The 17311-nt window shown below is 41.6% G+C and overlaps 1 protein-coding gene across 1 annotated transcript; it reads right to left on the reverse strand.

Annotated features, from left to right (window-relative positions):
- Positions 1-308: 308 nt before the first annotated feature.
- agpat2 (1-acylglycerol-3-phosphate O-acyltransferase 2 (lysophosphatidic acid acyltransferase, beta)) lies at positions 309-17311 on the reverse strand. Its single transcript, XM_030770140.1, has 6 exons — positions 16844-17311; positions 8369-8502; positions 5961-6136; positions 5651-5746; positions 3802-3874; positions 309-3494 (listed from the first exon to the last, which is right to left on the reverse strand). Exons 1-6 carry the CDS (start codon positions 17017-17019, stop codon positions 3334-3336), a joined length of 816 nt encoding a protein of 271 aa, XP_030626000.1. The 5' UTR covers positions 17020-17311; the 3' UTR covers positions 309-3333.

Genomic DNA, 17311 nt, shown 5'->3' on the forward strand with positions numbered 1-17311 from the left:
AACACTACTAACAGAGAAAACAGAGAGAGAGAGAGAGAGAGAGAGCAGGTCTACAAGTATAACAAGAAGAGACAGTTAACATTCCCATAGGAAAAAAAGAATGAAATTTATTTATTCATTTCCAAGGCATTCTGTAGCCAAGTTTGAAGTCCAGACTCTGAGACTTGTACACACCACTATATCTTATTACATATATCCAGGTACTACAATGAGCTTCTAGATCATATGTGTGTGTGCGCGCGCATACACATACACACACACACACACATGCCCTGGAACACACATACACACACAGAGCTCTGTAGATGCTGGATAGACTCATGTTGTTTTAATTATTCTAAAGCTACCAACACTTCTTTTTTTATTTTTACACTTTTAATAGCTTTGGTGAAAATTATAACATTTTTCCAAACAAGAGTTTTGCCACATTATTGTTTTAGCCACTTGGCAAAAACAAATAAATGAAGAGACAAGCAAGAAACAAAAAAAAAAAAAAAAAGAGAGAGAGCAAAATCTTCAAATTTAGATCCAAATCATCGACATGAAAAGTGCTTTAGATAGATATACTCACCATGTTCAAATCTTAACCCATATTGAAATTGAATCTAATCTGAAGTACAGTAGTCTCTGAATGTATTTCAATAAGACTGACAGTAGATGCGTGAATGTGACGACCAGCCTCCAGGGCAGGTCCCTCACACGCACGCTTAACATGTTGGCTCCTAAAAGTGTTATAAGCCTCTAATAAACATTTATAACTTCTCTCATTTAATACCAAACCGTAATATACACTCAAATCATATAATCCATCCCTTACCAACAAAGGTCTTTAATTTAATCTTTAATACGAATCAAAGTAGATCAAACAGATATAAAATGCACTAGAGAGTGATTGTTGGGTTTTTTTTTTCTTCTTTGCTGTGATTTACTGTTCCGGTTGACTGGTAGTGTCTTTCTGGCCTGCGGTACCTGACGGGTGGATTTTGACATTCATTTTGTACGTGTCAGTTGGACAACTGATGCGACAGATAAACAGAGGAGTGAACGTCTTACTCGAGAATGATTTTAACACTACAGCATGTGCAGTTTGCAAGGTGTTTTTCATTTTGAGTCCATCGAATAAAGAGGGAAAAGCTGATTCCTGTATCATGTATTTCACAGGCAAATCTGATGTCTGCAGGCAAAAAGTCCAGTAAAAGCCTAGCTTCAGATTTATACACTGACAGTTACTAGAGTGTGTGGTTATACCGTCTGCTCACGCCTCTGCATCTTTCAGTATCAATATATTTAAATATATTAACATTTTAATATTTCAAAATATCAACAAACCTTCCCAGTCTCACAGCATATAGGGAGCATGAGTATAATTCTGACATTCTTGATCACGAATCTTTTAATAAAAACATATTCACATACAGCTCTGTGCATATTTATCACTAATAATAATGATAATGATAATAATAGCAGGCCTTGAGTGTGTAAAAGAACTTGTATGTATGTGTTTTAGGGTGTTTATGGGGAGCACTTGAATTTAACTTGCATCAAAGAGCACTTTAACAAAAATGTACATCAGTTTACATTAAAAGTGAATATTAATGAGTTATAATATTTTGTTAAATAAAACATTTGATCAAACCTTATTATAATTCATTTGTAAGTAATAATTAGTTATTAAACTGAACAATTCTGTCAGAGAGGTCATGTCATTTCACTGATCACCCTTTTTTGAAAAAAAGGTAACATCTTTGTTTTTGTTTTTTTTTCCACCCCTCGTGTAAAAAATATTTCATGCAGTCATTTTCAGTCGAGTTGAACAGACACGGTGAGGGATGCTTGGGATAACTGAAAACTATTCAGAGAAAAACAAACAAACAACAAACATAGGACAAAACAGGGTCTGTAAACAAGCAAAATGAAATTTTGGTGGATAAAACAAGCAAACAAACAAAAAAAACATTTCAGAAACATTGTGCGGTAGTGATGCCTTACCAATGAGATTGTTGACAGTATTGTTTGTACATCAGTCACCTGGTTATTAGCATGGCTGGGGAACGCATGTGCAGCTCGGAGAACCCGAAAAGTCTCTTTGTCTCTCTCGCACACTTCCACACAAATGGCACGACAGGAAGCACTTTGGAACAGCAGTGTTAGTTCAGTCAGACATTGCACTTCATGAGAAAATGTTTTGACACTTTCTTCGTCTTAAATGTGGGGGGGGGGGAAGGCATAATCAAACAAGCGAACAAAATTAAAAAAGAAAAAAAACCACACACACACACAAACAAATACAGCTGAGGAAAAGCTCACAAAGGGACCAAATTTTTGTGAAGCACCTGAAGAGAAACGGGGAGAAATACACCAGAATTCAACTGTTGCTGACAATTCAGTGTGTTCAGGGAAAGAAAAAAAAGAAAAAAGTGGTATTCTGTCACGGTCTTGTGGCATGATCCTAGGGGAGATGGCCGGGGCACAGTGACTACAAGGTTGTCTATTGGACAGTCATTAACTCTGCAAACTCTATAGAGTCTGAGCTTCCCACAAAGCTCATTCCTGGCCACTCTGGGAGCGTGCAGGAGGTCTGGTGGTGGGTTGGCTATGAGAGACAAGGCTGTGTGTTTGGTGAGTGATACCACTGACTGAAAAGGTAAGGCGTACATTGAAGGAAAAAAAAAAAGTATTCACTCACATCTGGTTTCAAACCAACACACAAAACAAAACAAAACAAAAAAAAAAACAAACAGAAATTTGATTTGCATAAACCTGACGGACCAGGTCTGAGAAAGAACAAAAGCACGCACATGAATAAAATGGACAAAAAAAAAAAAATGAAAGAGAGATCTGCAAACAGCAGGAGAGAGAGAGAGAGAGAGAAAAACAGACTGTTTAACAGAGAGTTCTGAAGGCATGCATAATGGTGTCAAATCCATGTGGAGATCCAAATGTTCCGAGAGTGTTTCCACAACAATGACAGCAAAAACGGGCCAGAGGATGACGACGCATGATCAACATCTCAAAGCACCTCCACACCTAACCCCCATTAACAACATCACTGGACTCCAACAAGAAATTAAACAGACAGTCTTAAAATGAGGACTAATGAAGTGTGTGTGTGTGTTTTGAGCAGTGCATGTGTAACTGCAGCCTGTATGTATGTGTGTGTGTGTGTGTGTGTGTTCCTACTTCATGAGTACTGCTGAGCGAGTAAATGCCAAAAGCGCCTTGTTGTTTTGTCTTCACCATCGCCAAGACTACAGAAGTTTTGAGCCACTGCAGTGCATTCTGGGAGCTGTCAGGATAGATGGGAAGAGAGGAAACTGGGGGTCAGTGGAATGTTCAGTGGGCAGAGGATGGCCCGTTGCTCTGGGGGGTGCGGCCAGAGATCTCCAGGAAAGTGGAGCGCATGATGGCATATGATTGGTCGGAGAGTGATGACACGTCGTCTGAAGTCAGGCCCTTTGTCTCGATCTTCGGCAGAACCTTCAGAGAAATCGTCCCTACGAGAAACAGTCATGTTATCATTGTCACTGTTACCATTATTCAAAATATCGGTAGTATTACTGCATTGGCAGTATTCACTGTATTTGACACAATTAAAGGTTACGTCAGCAGTCGCAGCAGCAGTAGGAAGGGTCACAGTCGCAGCCTAGTTATCAAAACTCTACAATGTCAGTCTTGTCAGAGGGATTTGATGTGAGACAAAGTATCAGCAGCTGCCTTTGACATTTAACAGTGTCACATACGTGTCCCCTCTTCCCTCAGTGTGTGTGGCGTGTGAAAAAGCCCTCCCTGCTGTGTCTCTACCTGATTTAAACTCTCTCTCTTTCCGTAGGTAGAAGTTGCTGTAGGAGGAGAAGACAATAGGTATGATGGGAACCTGAGAAAGACAGAGAGAGAGAGAGAGAGAGAGAGAGAGACAGAAAGAGAGAGAGAGAGAGAGAGAGAGAGAGAGAGAGAGAGAGAGAGAGAGAGAGAGAGAAATCACTTGAGCCTTTTTTGTGAGTTTGTGTGGAAGCAATTAGCACTTAAAGAGAATTTTTTCTGCTTTTGAAAACACACATCTCACATACACATGAACCGAACTCCTAAGAACACATTTAAAATGTTAAATTCACACGTCTCCTAATTTAAACGTACATTTATAGCCTATGCAAACTAGTCTTGTGTACCTGTAAACACAATCAAAGCTGTATCTGCACACACAGTGAAAACTCTCAGAATATCTGACCCTTGTCAAGAACATGAGGATTAAATTACACTACCCTGGATTATGTCATGCTTTCTCTGCTCTCTGTGTGTGTCACATTCAATTGGAGTTTTGATGTCTATTCTATCATATATTAATACAACCAGTCTACATATCAGCCATAACACACACTCACACGGGCGCATACATCTGTCAACAGATATTTCCTAATGCTGTGAAAGCTTGCCAGATATAGCATTGTTTTTATGAGGAGTGGTGTGTATGTTTTTTATGGTCCTGCAGCCTGGTATGAACTTGCATGAATGTGTGTTTGTGTCCTTCTTTACACTGTACTACAACTCCAAGATCCTTCTCTATGATGTACTACAACTCCCAGATTCTGCTCTACATTGCACCGTACCTTCCAGGTCCTGTTTGACACAGCTAAGCTTCTCTGTAACTCCCTCATCCTGCTGGACAGCCCATAAACACTTTTTAATGGTTTATGCTTTTAAGAATCCAGCACCACCAGGACCTCCCACTGCCTAGATAGAAATGTAGTCTACTCTACACTGTACTACAACTCCCAGGAGGCTGCCACAATCTATTCCCTAGCCTCTTCCTTCCTGCACCCCCCCCCCAAGCTCTCTACCTGGAACAATGAATGAGTTTATTTGGCTAAGACTCAGTGAGTGTTTGAAGTTGTAAGGTCATTTATGTGATGCCAGAAGCCTCTGTGATTAATGAGCTCTGTTAAACAGATTACAGCAATAATAGAATCATAATTACTCATGCTGGGTGCAGCTTTTCCCCTGAGTCAAAACTCCTACGGTTAAATCTGTGCCGAAATCCAAACCGGGAAAGACAGAGCCGTGCTTTCCTACACATTCACACCATCTAGTTACGATTACATAAAGCTTCAAAAACATTTGACTTATAGTGATCTTTAACAAGGGTAGTTTTAACATGTCATATTTAGATTTCCACAATTTAAATCCTAGTTTCTAGCTAATGAAGGCTAAACCGTATCAAATTAAAAAACAGCTGAACTACTTTACATCTGCTTTAGTTCAGCTGACGGAACATCTGTTAATATTAAGCACTGACCCATGAATATGCAATAATTACCAACAGGCCAGTTCAATTTCAGAATTTGCCTGTGTGTGATCCAAGTCACAAGTTTAAATTACAACTATGTAGAGCAGGCAAAACTCTGGATGGAATAAGCGGTATGTAAGTGTGGCTGAATTTTTAAAATTTTCAGTTTAAATCCCAGGAGAGATATTCTAGTACAAGGTCAAACAGCTCCCCCTGCTGTCCACTATGGGCAAGAACATTCTCATCACATCTCCAAGATATAAACAATGTGTACGAGTGTGTGTGTGTGTGCGCGTGCGTGAGAGTAAGTAAGAATCAGATTAAAGGACAGAGAGGAAGGGTGTGTGGGTGTGTGTGTGTGTGTCTGACCTGTGCCTGCACAGCCAAGTGAAAAGCTCCTTTCTTAAAGGGCAACAGATCTCCCTTCTGATTCCTGGTGCCTTCAGGGAACACCCACAGACGAATCTAAAGAGGGAGACAGAAAGAGGGTGTGAAACGGAGATAAAAGGGAGAGAGACAGAGATGCATACCTTTCATCTGTAGTGAGCCAGACAGGCAGTCTCACAGGCACTTCAGAACGTAATTTCAGAAGTGAAAAGTTTCAGATTAATCACACTGGAGCTAATCTGTATTAAGTGTTAAACTATTTGATGGTAGTTAATCTGGATTAGGGGATTACCTGCTCTTTCAGCATGGTTTTGGCTGCGTCTGCCATGACGCTTTTAGCATCGCTGGTCTTCTGACGGTTAATAAAGACAATGCCACCCAGCCAACAAATGATGCCAACTGTACCCGCATAGATTAACTCTTTCTTAGCAATCATGGTGCAGCGGTCTGGCAGTACCTCCATCAGACCTACAGAGGGGACAATGAATTTAGAGTACAGATTAAAATACACACACACACACACACACACATATATATTTAATGTATATATAGGGGTGATTTGTGACAGAAGAACTCCCTTACTTCCTAATTAAGTGCTGACCTTTTTCTGGTGATGGTTTAGGTTCACTCAGGCAGTTAGAGGGCAGGGTAAAGGACATAAAATACAAAGATATTTTCAGTGTCTACCAGCACACTTCAGTATTTCTGTCCTGACTGGAATTGTACATATATGTACATATATCGTGAGATGTGGAACTGATGCTGACATGGTCCCAGTTAAGGACATATATACAGTATATATATAGGAATTGAATTTGTTAGAGTCTGGTTTCAGTGTCAGTCAGTTCTGACTGGAGCTGAAGGTCATGGCCTCGCTCTCAGTCAACTGACAGTGACATCCAGTCCAGTCCAGTCCAGTCCAGTCAGGGGAAAAGAGAACGGTGGTGAAAGAAAATGAGGTGTGGAAATATTTTAAGCCAACTGATGAAAAAGTGGAGACGCATCATGGCAGACGAAGCCATCTTACCACAGCTCTCAGACACAGTCATATACCAGTCATATCAGCTCTAAGACACAGTCATATACCAGTCAAATCAGCTCTAAGACACAGTCATATACCAGTCATATCAGCTCTCAGACACAGTCATATACCAGTCATATCAGCTCTAAGACACAGTCATATACCAGACATATCAGCTCTCAGACACAGTCATATACCAGTCAAATCAGCTCTAAGACACAGTCATATACCAGTCATATCAGCTCTAAGACACAGTCATATACCAGTCATATCAGCTCTAAGACACAGTCATATACCAGTCATATCAGCTCTAAGACACAGTCATATACCAGTCATATCAGCTCTAAGACACAGTCATATACCAGACATATCAGCTCTCAGACACAGTCATATACCAGTCATATCAGCTCTAAGACACAGTCATATACCAGTCATATCAGCTCTAAGACACAGTCATATACCAGTCATATCAGCTCTCAGACACAGTCATATACCAGACAAAGGAGGACAACAGAAAGGTACTGCTGCTTTTGCTGCTACTGAACACAAACATGATAGGACTGTATCCTCAAATCACTCAGACTGTAATGTTGTTTACTGTTTGTTTATCATGTTGTAATGTGTGTTAGTTCTGCTGGGCATGAATCTAAGTAGGTCTAATTGTTTGTTTGTCTAACAAAACAAAAAAAACCAAAACAAAACGAACAAACAAATACAGAGACACCTAATCAGTAATAGGAGCTGTCTCATACCTCTCCCTGGGGTGTGTGCGTGGGTGGAATGAGAGTGTTGGGGCCAGTTAGTTTTTAAAGTGCAAAAGCAGCACATTTATAACTCTCTCTCTACTTCATACTTGTCTCCCTCATTAATGGCTATTTTTAAAGATCCCAGACCGCGGCAAACTGACAGCTAGCTGTTTACGTTGGCTTGTTTGTTTCCTCACTCAGCTGACAATGGGCTTCATCAGGTCAAAGTCTCAAATGCAAAGCACACTGACCACACAGAGCCAGGTCACTCTGTCTCTCTCTCACACACACACAGTGTCAAACAACACACACACACACACACACACACACAGTCAAACAACACACAAACACACACAGAGCTGATTTCCATCCATCATCCATGAGGAAGCAGACAGAAAAACTAGTCAGGTAACCATAATCTAATTTGACTGATGACACAGTATGTCATCACTACCTCAGTCAGGGACATTTACATAAACACATGATTCTCTGGTCAGGTAACCAGTAACCAGGACTGCACAATTCACCTGTACTGAAAAGACCTGCAGCCCAAGAGGACATATTTCAACTTTAAAGAGGATAAAAAAGACCAGCTCCTAAACACAGCGGCACCGCAGTGTAAGGGCTGCTTAAAAACATGTCTCACAAAGGGAGGCAACACAAAAGGAGATCAAATACTGACAGGTCTTTGAACGTCCTCTTATAACCAGGAAAGAAACACAGAGTGATTGAAAAGTCTCTCTGCAGTAGCAATACACGTATTCATACATACATATTTGCGTAATGTGTCGCCCATGACGTTGTATATCGATAACGGTGTTCCAGAGATTGTCAGTCAACTGTGGAGAGGTTTGCTGATCCCATATATGCCTCAGGCTATATATATTACATATAACACCACAGCAAGTGTGTGTGTGTGTGTGTGTGTCTAACCCAGCACGTCCAGCGAGCTCTGGTGGTTGGAGATGATGACGTAAGGTCCGTCCATCTGTAGATGCTCCCATCCGCTGACCTCAAAACGCAGACCTAGGAGATACTTCACATGACGAACCAGGAAACGGATCACCCTACAGAGATTACAGAAAAAAATATATATACGTTCAGAACATATACATTCGGTATTTGTGTATAAATGCCTGTTAAACACTGAAAAGTATCAAGTATTTGTGTCTAACTGTTTGTCCTATTTGTGTGTAAATATGTCAAATGCGCAAGGCTTACTACACATGTACTGTATAATTTATGATTATCAGGGCTGGACGATTGGACTAATTTTAGCATGTGTATACACTTTGTGATGCTAGGGCAGTTAACCAGCTATCCTGTGGAATGACAAGCATAACAACTGTTTTCTTTTTTTAAATTATTTTAAAATCTAAGTCTTACTTACATTGCCAGTTTATTATTTAAAGTGTGACAAACGTAGTGACTGAGAAGCATAATAATGACCATCTATCATATTTGGAATATTACAACAACAACAAAAACACCAATCACAGTTGCTGTTTTACTAAGATAGATTGTTTATTAGACAGATTGTTCATTAGCCACACGACCAAGGCCGGTGGAATTTGTTTTCGGTACAGTATGTTAAACGCTGCAGCACAATACATACACGGACAACAGCAGACACTAAACATATTACCGCAAGACAACACAGGGATACAATAGCAGAAACATATTACGCACAGCCACACACATCAGGTGAATGGTATGGATGCCAGTAGTGTAGTGTGTGAGGAGGGGACTGGAGGGAGGAGTTTAGAGTCCTGAAAGCTATGGGGAAAAAAAGCTGTTTGTGAAGCATTTCGTCCTCGTGGACAGCGACCTGTAGCGCCTCCCTGAAGGAAGGAGCTGGAGGAGGTGATGAGCAGGGCGTGAGGGGTCGGAGATGGTCTTCTTTGCTCGCGTTACAGTGCGGTCAGTATGTAGAGATTCAACTGAGGGGCGTGGGCAGCCTATGATTCTGGATGCCTTGTTGACAATCCGCTGTAGTTTTTTTCTGTGTTTGACTGCCCGTGTTGCCGTACCATATTGTAACAGAAGATGTGACGATGGACTGAGTAGAACGGAACGAGAAGTTGATGCTTGACCCGGTATTACGTAAGCCGCCAAAGGAAGGAAAGTCGTTGTTGAGCTTTTGCAATGATGTGCGCAGTGTTAGTTTTCCCCTTCAGATTACTGCTAATGTATGTTCTGAGCAATTTAAAAGAGTCAGTGGTGGTGATGGGGTCTCCGTTTATTTCTATGGGTACTTTGGGATTCAACATACATCGGATCGCAATAACGAGTTCCTGGGTTGTGGCTGCATTAAGCAGGAGGTCAATGTTTGCGCACAGCTTGGTCCACCTCAATGTGGTACTGGGTTTCATCACTGTTGGAGATGAGGCCTACAATGGTCATTTCGTCTGCATATTTTACTATTTTCACAGATGTGAAGTGGGTGGTGTAAAGTGGGTGGTGTACAGTGAGAAGGGCCAGGGGGAGAGAACACAGCCCTGAGGAGCTCTTGTACTGAGGGTAAGAGGGTGTGAGGTTAGGTTAACCTTCACCCTCTGTGGCCTGCTCCACAGGAAGCTCTGAATCTGGTTTCATGTTCATGTCCAAGAGAGTGGTAAAGAGTTTGAGTGAGCTGATGAGAGGTAACGGCAGAACTAAAATCTATGAACAGGAGGAGTATGTGTAGGTGTTTGGTGATTCCAGGTGTTGCAGGGCACGGCAGAGTGCTATGCTGACTGCATCCAGAACAGACCGGTTGGCTTGGTAGGCAAACTGATATGGGTCCATCAGTGGGGAGGTGCAGGATTTCATGTATGACAGAATGATGCGCTCAAATGCTTTCATGGACACAGATGTTAGGGTGAACTGGTCTGAAGTCATTGAGGCAGGAGAGGACTTTGGCATAGGAGCGATGTTAGAGAGTTTGAGGCACTGTGGAACTGTACACAGTGAAGCCAGTGGGGGGTTACCGCCTGATCAGGAACCGCCTGATCCAGCCATGTCTCGGTAAAGCAGAAGGCTGAGCAGTCTCTGTAGTCACCACCGGTTTGTGTCAAAAGCAAAAGTTCACCCATTTTAGTTTTGAGGGATTGCACGACGGATAATATCCCTCTCAGTAGTGGGGGCCAATAGGACTGTCTCCTGAACCTGGAGAGCACCCCAGTTCTACATCTCCCTGTGCTAGGTGTACTCCCCCAGGGTGGCGATCCTGTGTAGTTTACATACAGTATATCCTCTGGAATGCTGGCAGATAGTCCCAAATTGCCAAATGAAGACCTCACGGCTGTATTTCCTTAAACACGATACGTTCCTGACAGATGCCACAGACAAAAGCGGAAGACACAGCAGCAGAGCAGGCACCGGGGCAAGCCTCACGGCTGCCATCTTAGACCATCAGCTCGTCGGTCAGTTAATAAACTCTATGTGAAACAGACAGTTGGCTTAAGGTCAGAAACATGAGTCGTTCTACAACATGCACCTGAAGCGACAATGCTTCTTTTGCGACATAATACAGCCGAGCGCTGAATTTGCACATATAAACCTGTATAAATGCATTGTCATTGACTCTCTGCTGAAACACGCACAACCAATAAATAAACAAAAAGTCCTTTTAGTAACAAACTGCACAGGTGGCTTTACTCAACTTCCATGAACCTCAGCTCGGTTTTTAAGAATTCGTAGAATGTCAACATGTTCCGTCAGTCTCAGGGTTTCTGTTACAACAGGCCTGTTCCTGAGAACTCTTTGTGGGAGGGAAAAGAAGTTACGGGAATGCACAAATACGTCTGCACCAGCTTTGCCTCGGCAGGATGACTGGTATATGAATACATATTTGACACTAAATATATAACTGAATTATATTTTAATTTTGTATCATCTGTGCTAAACATATAATTATTTTTTTCATTCACATGGTTAACTGTATAGCTGTGTCTATCCCCACTGATCGCACACCTCAAGCATTCATGTGTAACTATCTAAATTAAATATCCAACAGATGAAATTTACTTAAAATTTTTAAGTTTTCAGTATGGAAATCTCTGCACCGATGCAACTACTGATGTATTGATCACTATCACTTTCATTTAAACACTTGTTTAAACTTTTGAGCTGGGTGACAGACTTACTATTTTCATGAATTTTGCCCTAAAACTTTTCACTCTGGGGGCAAAATTCACTGTGTGGAAGCCTAGCGTAAAATTTATAAAAAGCAAGCAGATGCGCTCTGTCCAACATTATTTCTTCCCCACGGAAATTACCCAAACTTTCACTACATAGCGTTCGGTTACCCAAACCTGTGGGAATGCGGGCCGGATCTCAAAAGGCACCAAGGAGGCACTGGCTCCGCACCGGCATGAGCACCAGCACCGGCACCGGCACCAGCACTGTCCTAGTGGAAAACGCTATATGTGTTGTCCATTTGAAATACACCAAACAACCAAATACAGTTTTCACATAGAGACCTAAACCACAGAGAAGTCAACAGAAACAACAGCCATGAGAATGTAATCACATGCATTCAAACTGCTCACAGATGAAGAGGATGGAGTGCTGTAGGGTTTTTTTTGTGTTTTCTAATTAGTGAATAATGAATCCTTTCCACGAGTGTACGCACAGCACTAACGAGGCAGAAGAGGAAAAGATGTTCACCATCTGTTAACAAACGCACTCTCTTTCCTTTCACAGTTTCCCTTTCTGCTCTTTAATTGCACACCATGTTCATGTCACTAATGACACTACTAATCAGCCTAAAACATGTCGTGTGTGTGTGTGTGTGATTTTGTGCACATGGACGTATCTGTTTCAAAGTAGCTTCTTCATATACACATACAACTGAAATTGACTCAAGAACAGAGAAAGCCATCAACCCCACAAACACACACACACCCAGTTTTGCTTTGATTGGGCAAAATGTGGAGGTTCTGTTCTCTTGATTCTATCAGACATAACTGACACACTGCACATCCTGTTCGGCCTCAGGGCAACATCCCAAAACCTTAACCATAGACGGTTATTACGTATGTAAAGCATTTCTCTAACACACTCTTCTGCCTGTAAGAAGTTGAACAAACAAAAAGAGGTTGTTATTATAAACACTTTCCGCCCATCTATATTATCAGTTCATCTCTTCAGTTCATCTGCATGCCGCCTGAGCCCGAGTGAACTCTGACGGTGTGTGAATCTGAGCGAGCCCTAATCAGCGAGCAAGAAAGCCAAAGAGGTTTGAAAGATCTTGTTTATGACTCAAGAGATAAAGAACTCTATGTGCACAGCATGTATATCAGACCAGGCTCTGTGTGTTTGTGTGTAGTTAAGAAAGAAAGAGAAAATTCTAAAGTGAACAGAGCTCGGTATGTAAGTATGTACGCGTGCTGAGCATGTATGTACGTAATTATGAAATCTTGACATTCTCTGACTTTCATGACCCTATTAAAGTAAGATGTCTATCAGTGCTTTGTCAGAGGAGATAAAACAAAGGCCCAAGTGGGTCAAAAGGCAACTTGCGTAAGCTTCTCAGGCCAGACAAATAAACCAATAATACACAGCCATGGAACAATGCATACTGAACACTGTGAAACGCAAGAGTGTGACCTCAAATTACCAGCCATCTAATCCTTTACCCTTTACCCTTTACCCATAAGTATTACTGAAGACCACTGAAGCAATAAAACACAATCAGAACAGAATGATCAGTTTGGGTTACACGAATGTTTTAGTACTAGAATGTTGTATAGTATAATTACATAGCCTATTATTTGTGATGTTAGAATTATAGCATTACAATCCTATAACATCTACTAAATGAGAGATGTGCTAAAACTGGGGCATGAGTCAAACTCCTCCCTCACTTAAAATACAGGAACTATGATGATGAAAAAAAGCAAACATTTACTAAAGCAGTGCGCACCCACAATGCTGCCTTTCCCAACACAGATATGGCATCACACCAATGAGGAACAGAAAGAGAAAGACAAACCATCTCATGCAGTGGGGTGCCCCTGAAAACTGCCCAGGAGTTAAGTGTTTTATTCTATTGTCAATCCTTCAGAATGCTTGGAAAGGCTGGAGAGTTTCTGCTGCGTCACCCGTCTCCCTTGACCCACATATTACACACACACACCCATACACACACACTCATACACACACACACGCAAGCCACTAATACTGAACCGAATCCGTGGTCCAAAATACCAGCCGAACTGCCGTTTGTGCTCCAGTCAGAATGGGCATCCAATAATAGTAACACACAAGTCACTAAAGGACAGCACACCTTGTGTGTACAGATAAATCTAACACACTGTCCACTGGTTGCGATGCTATCAAGCTGCTAACACCAGCTTCCTTATGGCTGGAAAATAATTAGACTATCAAATCCCCATTCCTAGATTTGTGTTAGACCCAGAATGTGACAATGAAGAGATCAAACTTTGTGAACCTTTCCTTTAGTTTTAACACAATGCTAAATGGCTTTGAAACAAAACAAAACAGAACAAAAAAAAACCAAAAAAACAATCCCATTAAAACCACTGAGACCAGTAATCCCTCAGCCCTGGGAAATGCAGGAAAGAAACCCTGGGTAATAAGACGTAGAGGATTTGACCTGTCTTCTAAATTGTGGAACAGAAAAACAATGCAGACATTTCATCCACACGTCTGACCTCTGCGTTTATTCACTTGTTCCATTCAGAGCTCAGAGAAACTTGAGGATTCCTCAGCCAGGGGCAGAGCTGCCGAGGAGGGACACACTGTAGGACACGCACAGGCTGTGCCGTGTCGTCTCCTGCACTCTGTGTGGGAGCGATGACCTCACACAGAGGGCGAGACATGCGGTCTGTCTCTGTGCTGCCCCTTCCTGTATTGTAATGTAAATTCCATTTAACTCAATCCATACTTCCCTTCCCTCTGTGTCAGTTTGATTCAGCTCAGATCAGTGTAGCTTTATTGATATTACTGATTCAACAACAATACTTCCAAAGCCACAATATTTCCAAGGCATAAACAATAATAACATCATTAAAGAGAATTGGGCCCGCAAGCACCACTAGCATCAACAACATTTTTCCTCTGTTGCTCGGTCAGAAAGAGAAAGAGAGAGAGAGAGAGAGAGAGAGAGAGAGAAAGAGAGAGAGAGAGAGAGAGAGAGAGAGAGAGAAAAAAAACGCTGATCCTTTACTTTAGTTGTCTAGGTTCTCATTTCAGTTTAGCCTTGTGTCTGTTTTTTCTGTCTGTCATTCTTCTGTGTGAGTGCAGCAGACAGAGAGAGAGAGGGAGAGAGAAAGAGAGCGCAGGAGGTAGAGAGTGGGAGAGGGAGAGAGAGAAGAGAGTTGGCTCAGAGTGATAAAAAGAGATCCAGATAACCTCTGGGTTAATAGGGAGGTGCGATAATGCCAAAGGATACCAGCATCTCTCTCTCTCTCACACACACACAAGCGCACACACACACACACACACACACACGGACTATCAGAAACGCTCTGATAACACCGACAGACATTTAACAGGGACTGAACCATCTTAATCTGTCCTTGTCTTCCCTATGCAGACAAACACGCACTCACAATACCAGTGTATACAGTCGATGGAGACACTGTGGTGTCATCCTCTTCTATGCTCTCTCCAGCAGGCACACATTCACAAACATACACAAAAAACAGTGTGTCTAACTGGTCACAAGGAGTCAACAGTAACAGAACAGTGACACCGGACATACAAGCTGCCATCACTCTCTGCCATGCTCCTTCTCACACACACACACACACATACTCTAGCAAAATTACCAGATAATGTCACTTTTGTCCACCATGTACCTCTTCACTGACTGACTCAGTGACACTGACCGACTGACACTGACTGTGAGTCAGTGCCAGTGAAACCCAAATGGTTTAAAATAGTAAGTATTTACTATTTTAAAACCCAAATGGTTTAAAATTTCTACTGCTGTAAACAACTGGGAGAAAGAGCAAGGAGTCCAGAGTGATCTAATAACCACTAAAAATTGCTAGCTGACCTAGAAAACCAGCTCTCCATTCACACCACGGTTACAAGTCCATCTATGTCTTATTTCTACATTCATGTTCACTATCGGCTGTGAGTGTTTGTACAAAAAATGCATCATGAATGTATGCATTCAAAATGGATTCAGAAGACTAAAGAATCACAATGAGGGATATCATGTGAGTCTAAATTCCAGGGATAATGAGTTGATAACAAAGTTAAACTGAATAACACAATCTAAAAATGGCTCAAATTTGTTGATGCCCACAAATGACCTTAACAAAGAGTGTCAAGTCTATATTGGCATATCAAAGCTATTATGTTAAAAGTAAAGGAAGGAGAGAGTTAGTTTGCTACCAGTACGATGCCCAAGACATAGGCTACATGAAGTATTATTTTAACAGCAAAATAACAAGCAAAAATACCGATATTTTGTTCTAGTCTGTCTGCTGCTTTTTTGATTATTAACTTTGTTCGTGAGATAAACCTAAGCTCCTTGGTTTGGCCTCTTGCGTACTTCATTTTGGTGTTTACAAACGTGTGTCGCAAATGTTCCAGAATATGACAGAAGGTTACATACACACTCACACAAACACACGCACAGACACACACACACACACAGTGACAAACTGATAAATCGAAATTAACTGATGGATAGGAATCCGCAATTTTATCGATCACCTGTCTACACATAGTGTGACAAGCTGTCTGTTGCAACTTGACGAATCGGTTATCGACTGAATTAACGATGCACCAGTTGAGCATAGTACATGAATATCTCAACATTAGATCAACCTTAAATACGTTAAGAAATCATTTAATTCAATCTACTGTTAAAACCAGTGTGTGTCAACCGAAGACTATGGTCAATTATTTCGAATTCCAGGGGTGTTCGTCTGTTAGCAGTCTCTCAGTCGCCTACATGACATTTGATCGAATAACCACAAACAAACTCGGTCAGCAGGATAATTTTTTAAACCATATCCGTCAGTTTATGTTAGAGTGTCAATTAGAAAACTGGCTCCATGCTTAAATGCTGGTTGCCAGAAGAAGTAGCTAGCTAGCTAGCTTTTCATCTGTCCTGCACATCTGTCTCAGGCAGGGGAAGATGCTTGACATACCGTTAGCGAACGTTGTGCAAAAGCTCTAAACAAACGTTCCTGCAGAACAATTAACACGTTCTTTCAGACGACACAGACTTTATCATTTTTAAACTATGTAATAGAAATGCCTCTTGTACATGTGGGAAGAATAAGAGACTATCACGTTCATCATACTGTTAGTATAGGCAGAGGACTGATTAGCAAAACCATTCTAGTTTAGCCTAGCCGACAAACTATGCCGCCCACTATTGGACAAGCTTTGATAGTTAGCCTGTTAGCAAGCACACCTCACAGCGTTAGCTAGACTTACCTCATGTTTTCTATATCCCTGCCGCCACTTTTCAGTATACAAATCGGAATGGCAATCACGGCCAACATCATCATCCAGGCCACATAAAAACACTTTTTAAAATAAAATACAAACGTGCTACTGGTCAATAATAGCAGAGGCACCAGTAACAGCGGTAGCATCCACAGCGCATCCATTATGCTGGCGTCCACCACCGCACAGAGACGGGTTGAGAAGAGGTTGGAAAGCGAAGTTACACTGCCACCCCGCAGGTCATTAGCTAACTGTTGGTTGCGACTTCCAGACCAAACACTTGAGCAACAGCAGTGAGTTTTTGCACCAATCTCAGACTGCGTCAGACAAGGAGAAAACGAATGTCAGTGGCGAAGGGTGGCGAGGCAAAATAAATATAGCCAGTGATTGACGAATGTGTAAGACAGCAGTGCTAGTAGTCCGATCGTCCTGATAACGGCACTACCAGTACACAGA

Source organism: Chanos chanos, chromosome 3 (assembly GCF_902362185.1).
Source record: "Chanos chanos chromosome 3, fChaCha1.1, whole genome shotgun sequence".
NCBI lineage: Eukaryota > Metazoa > Chordata > Actinopteri > Gonorynchiformes > Chanidae > Chanos > Chanos chanos.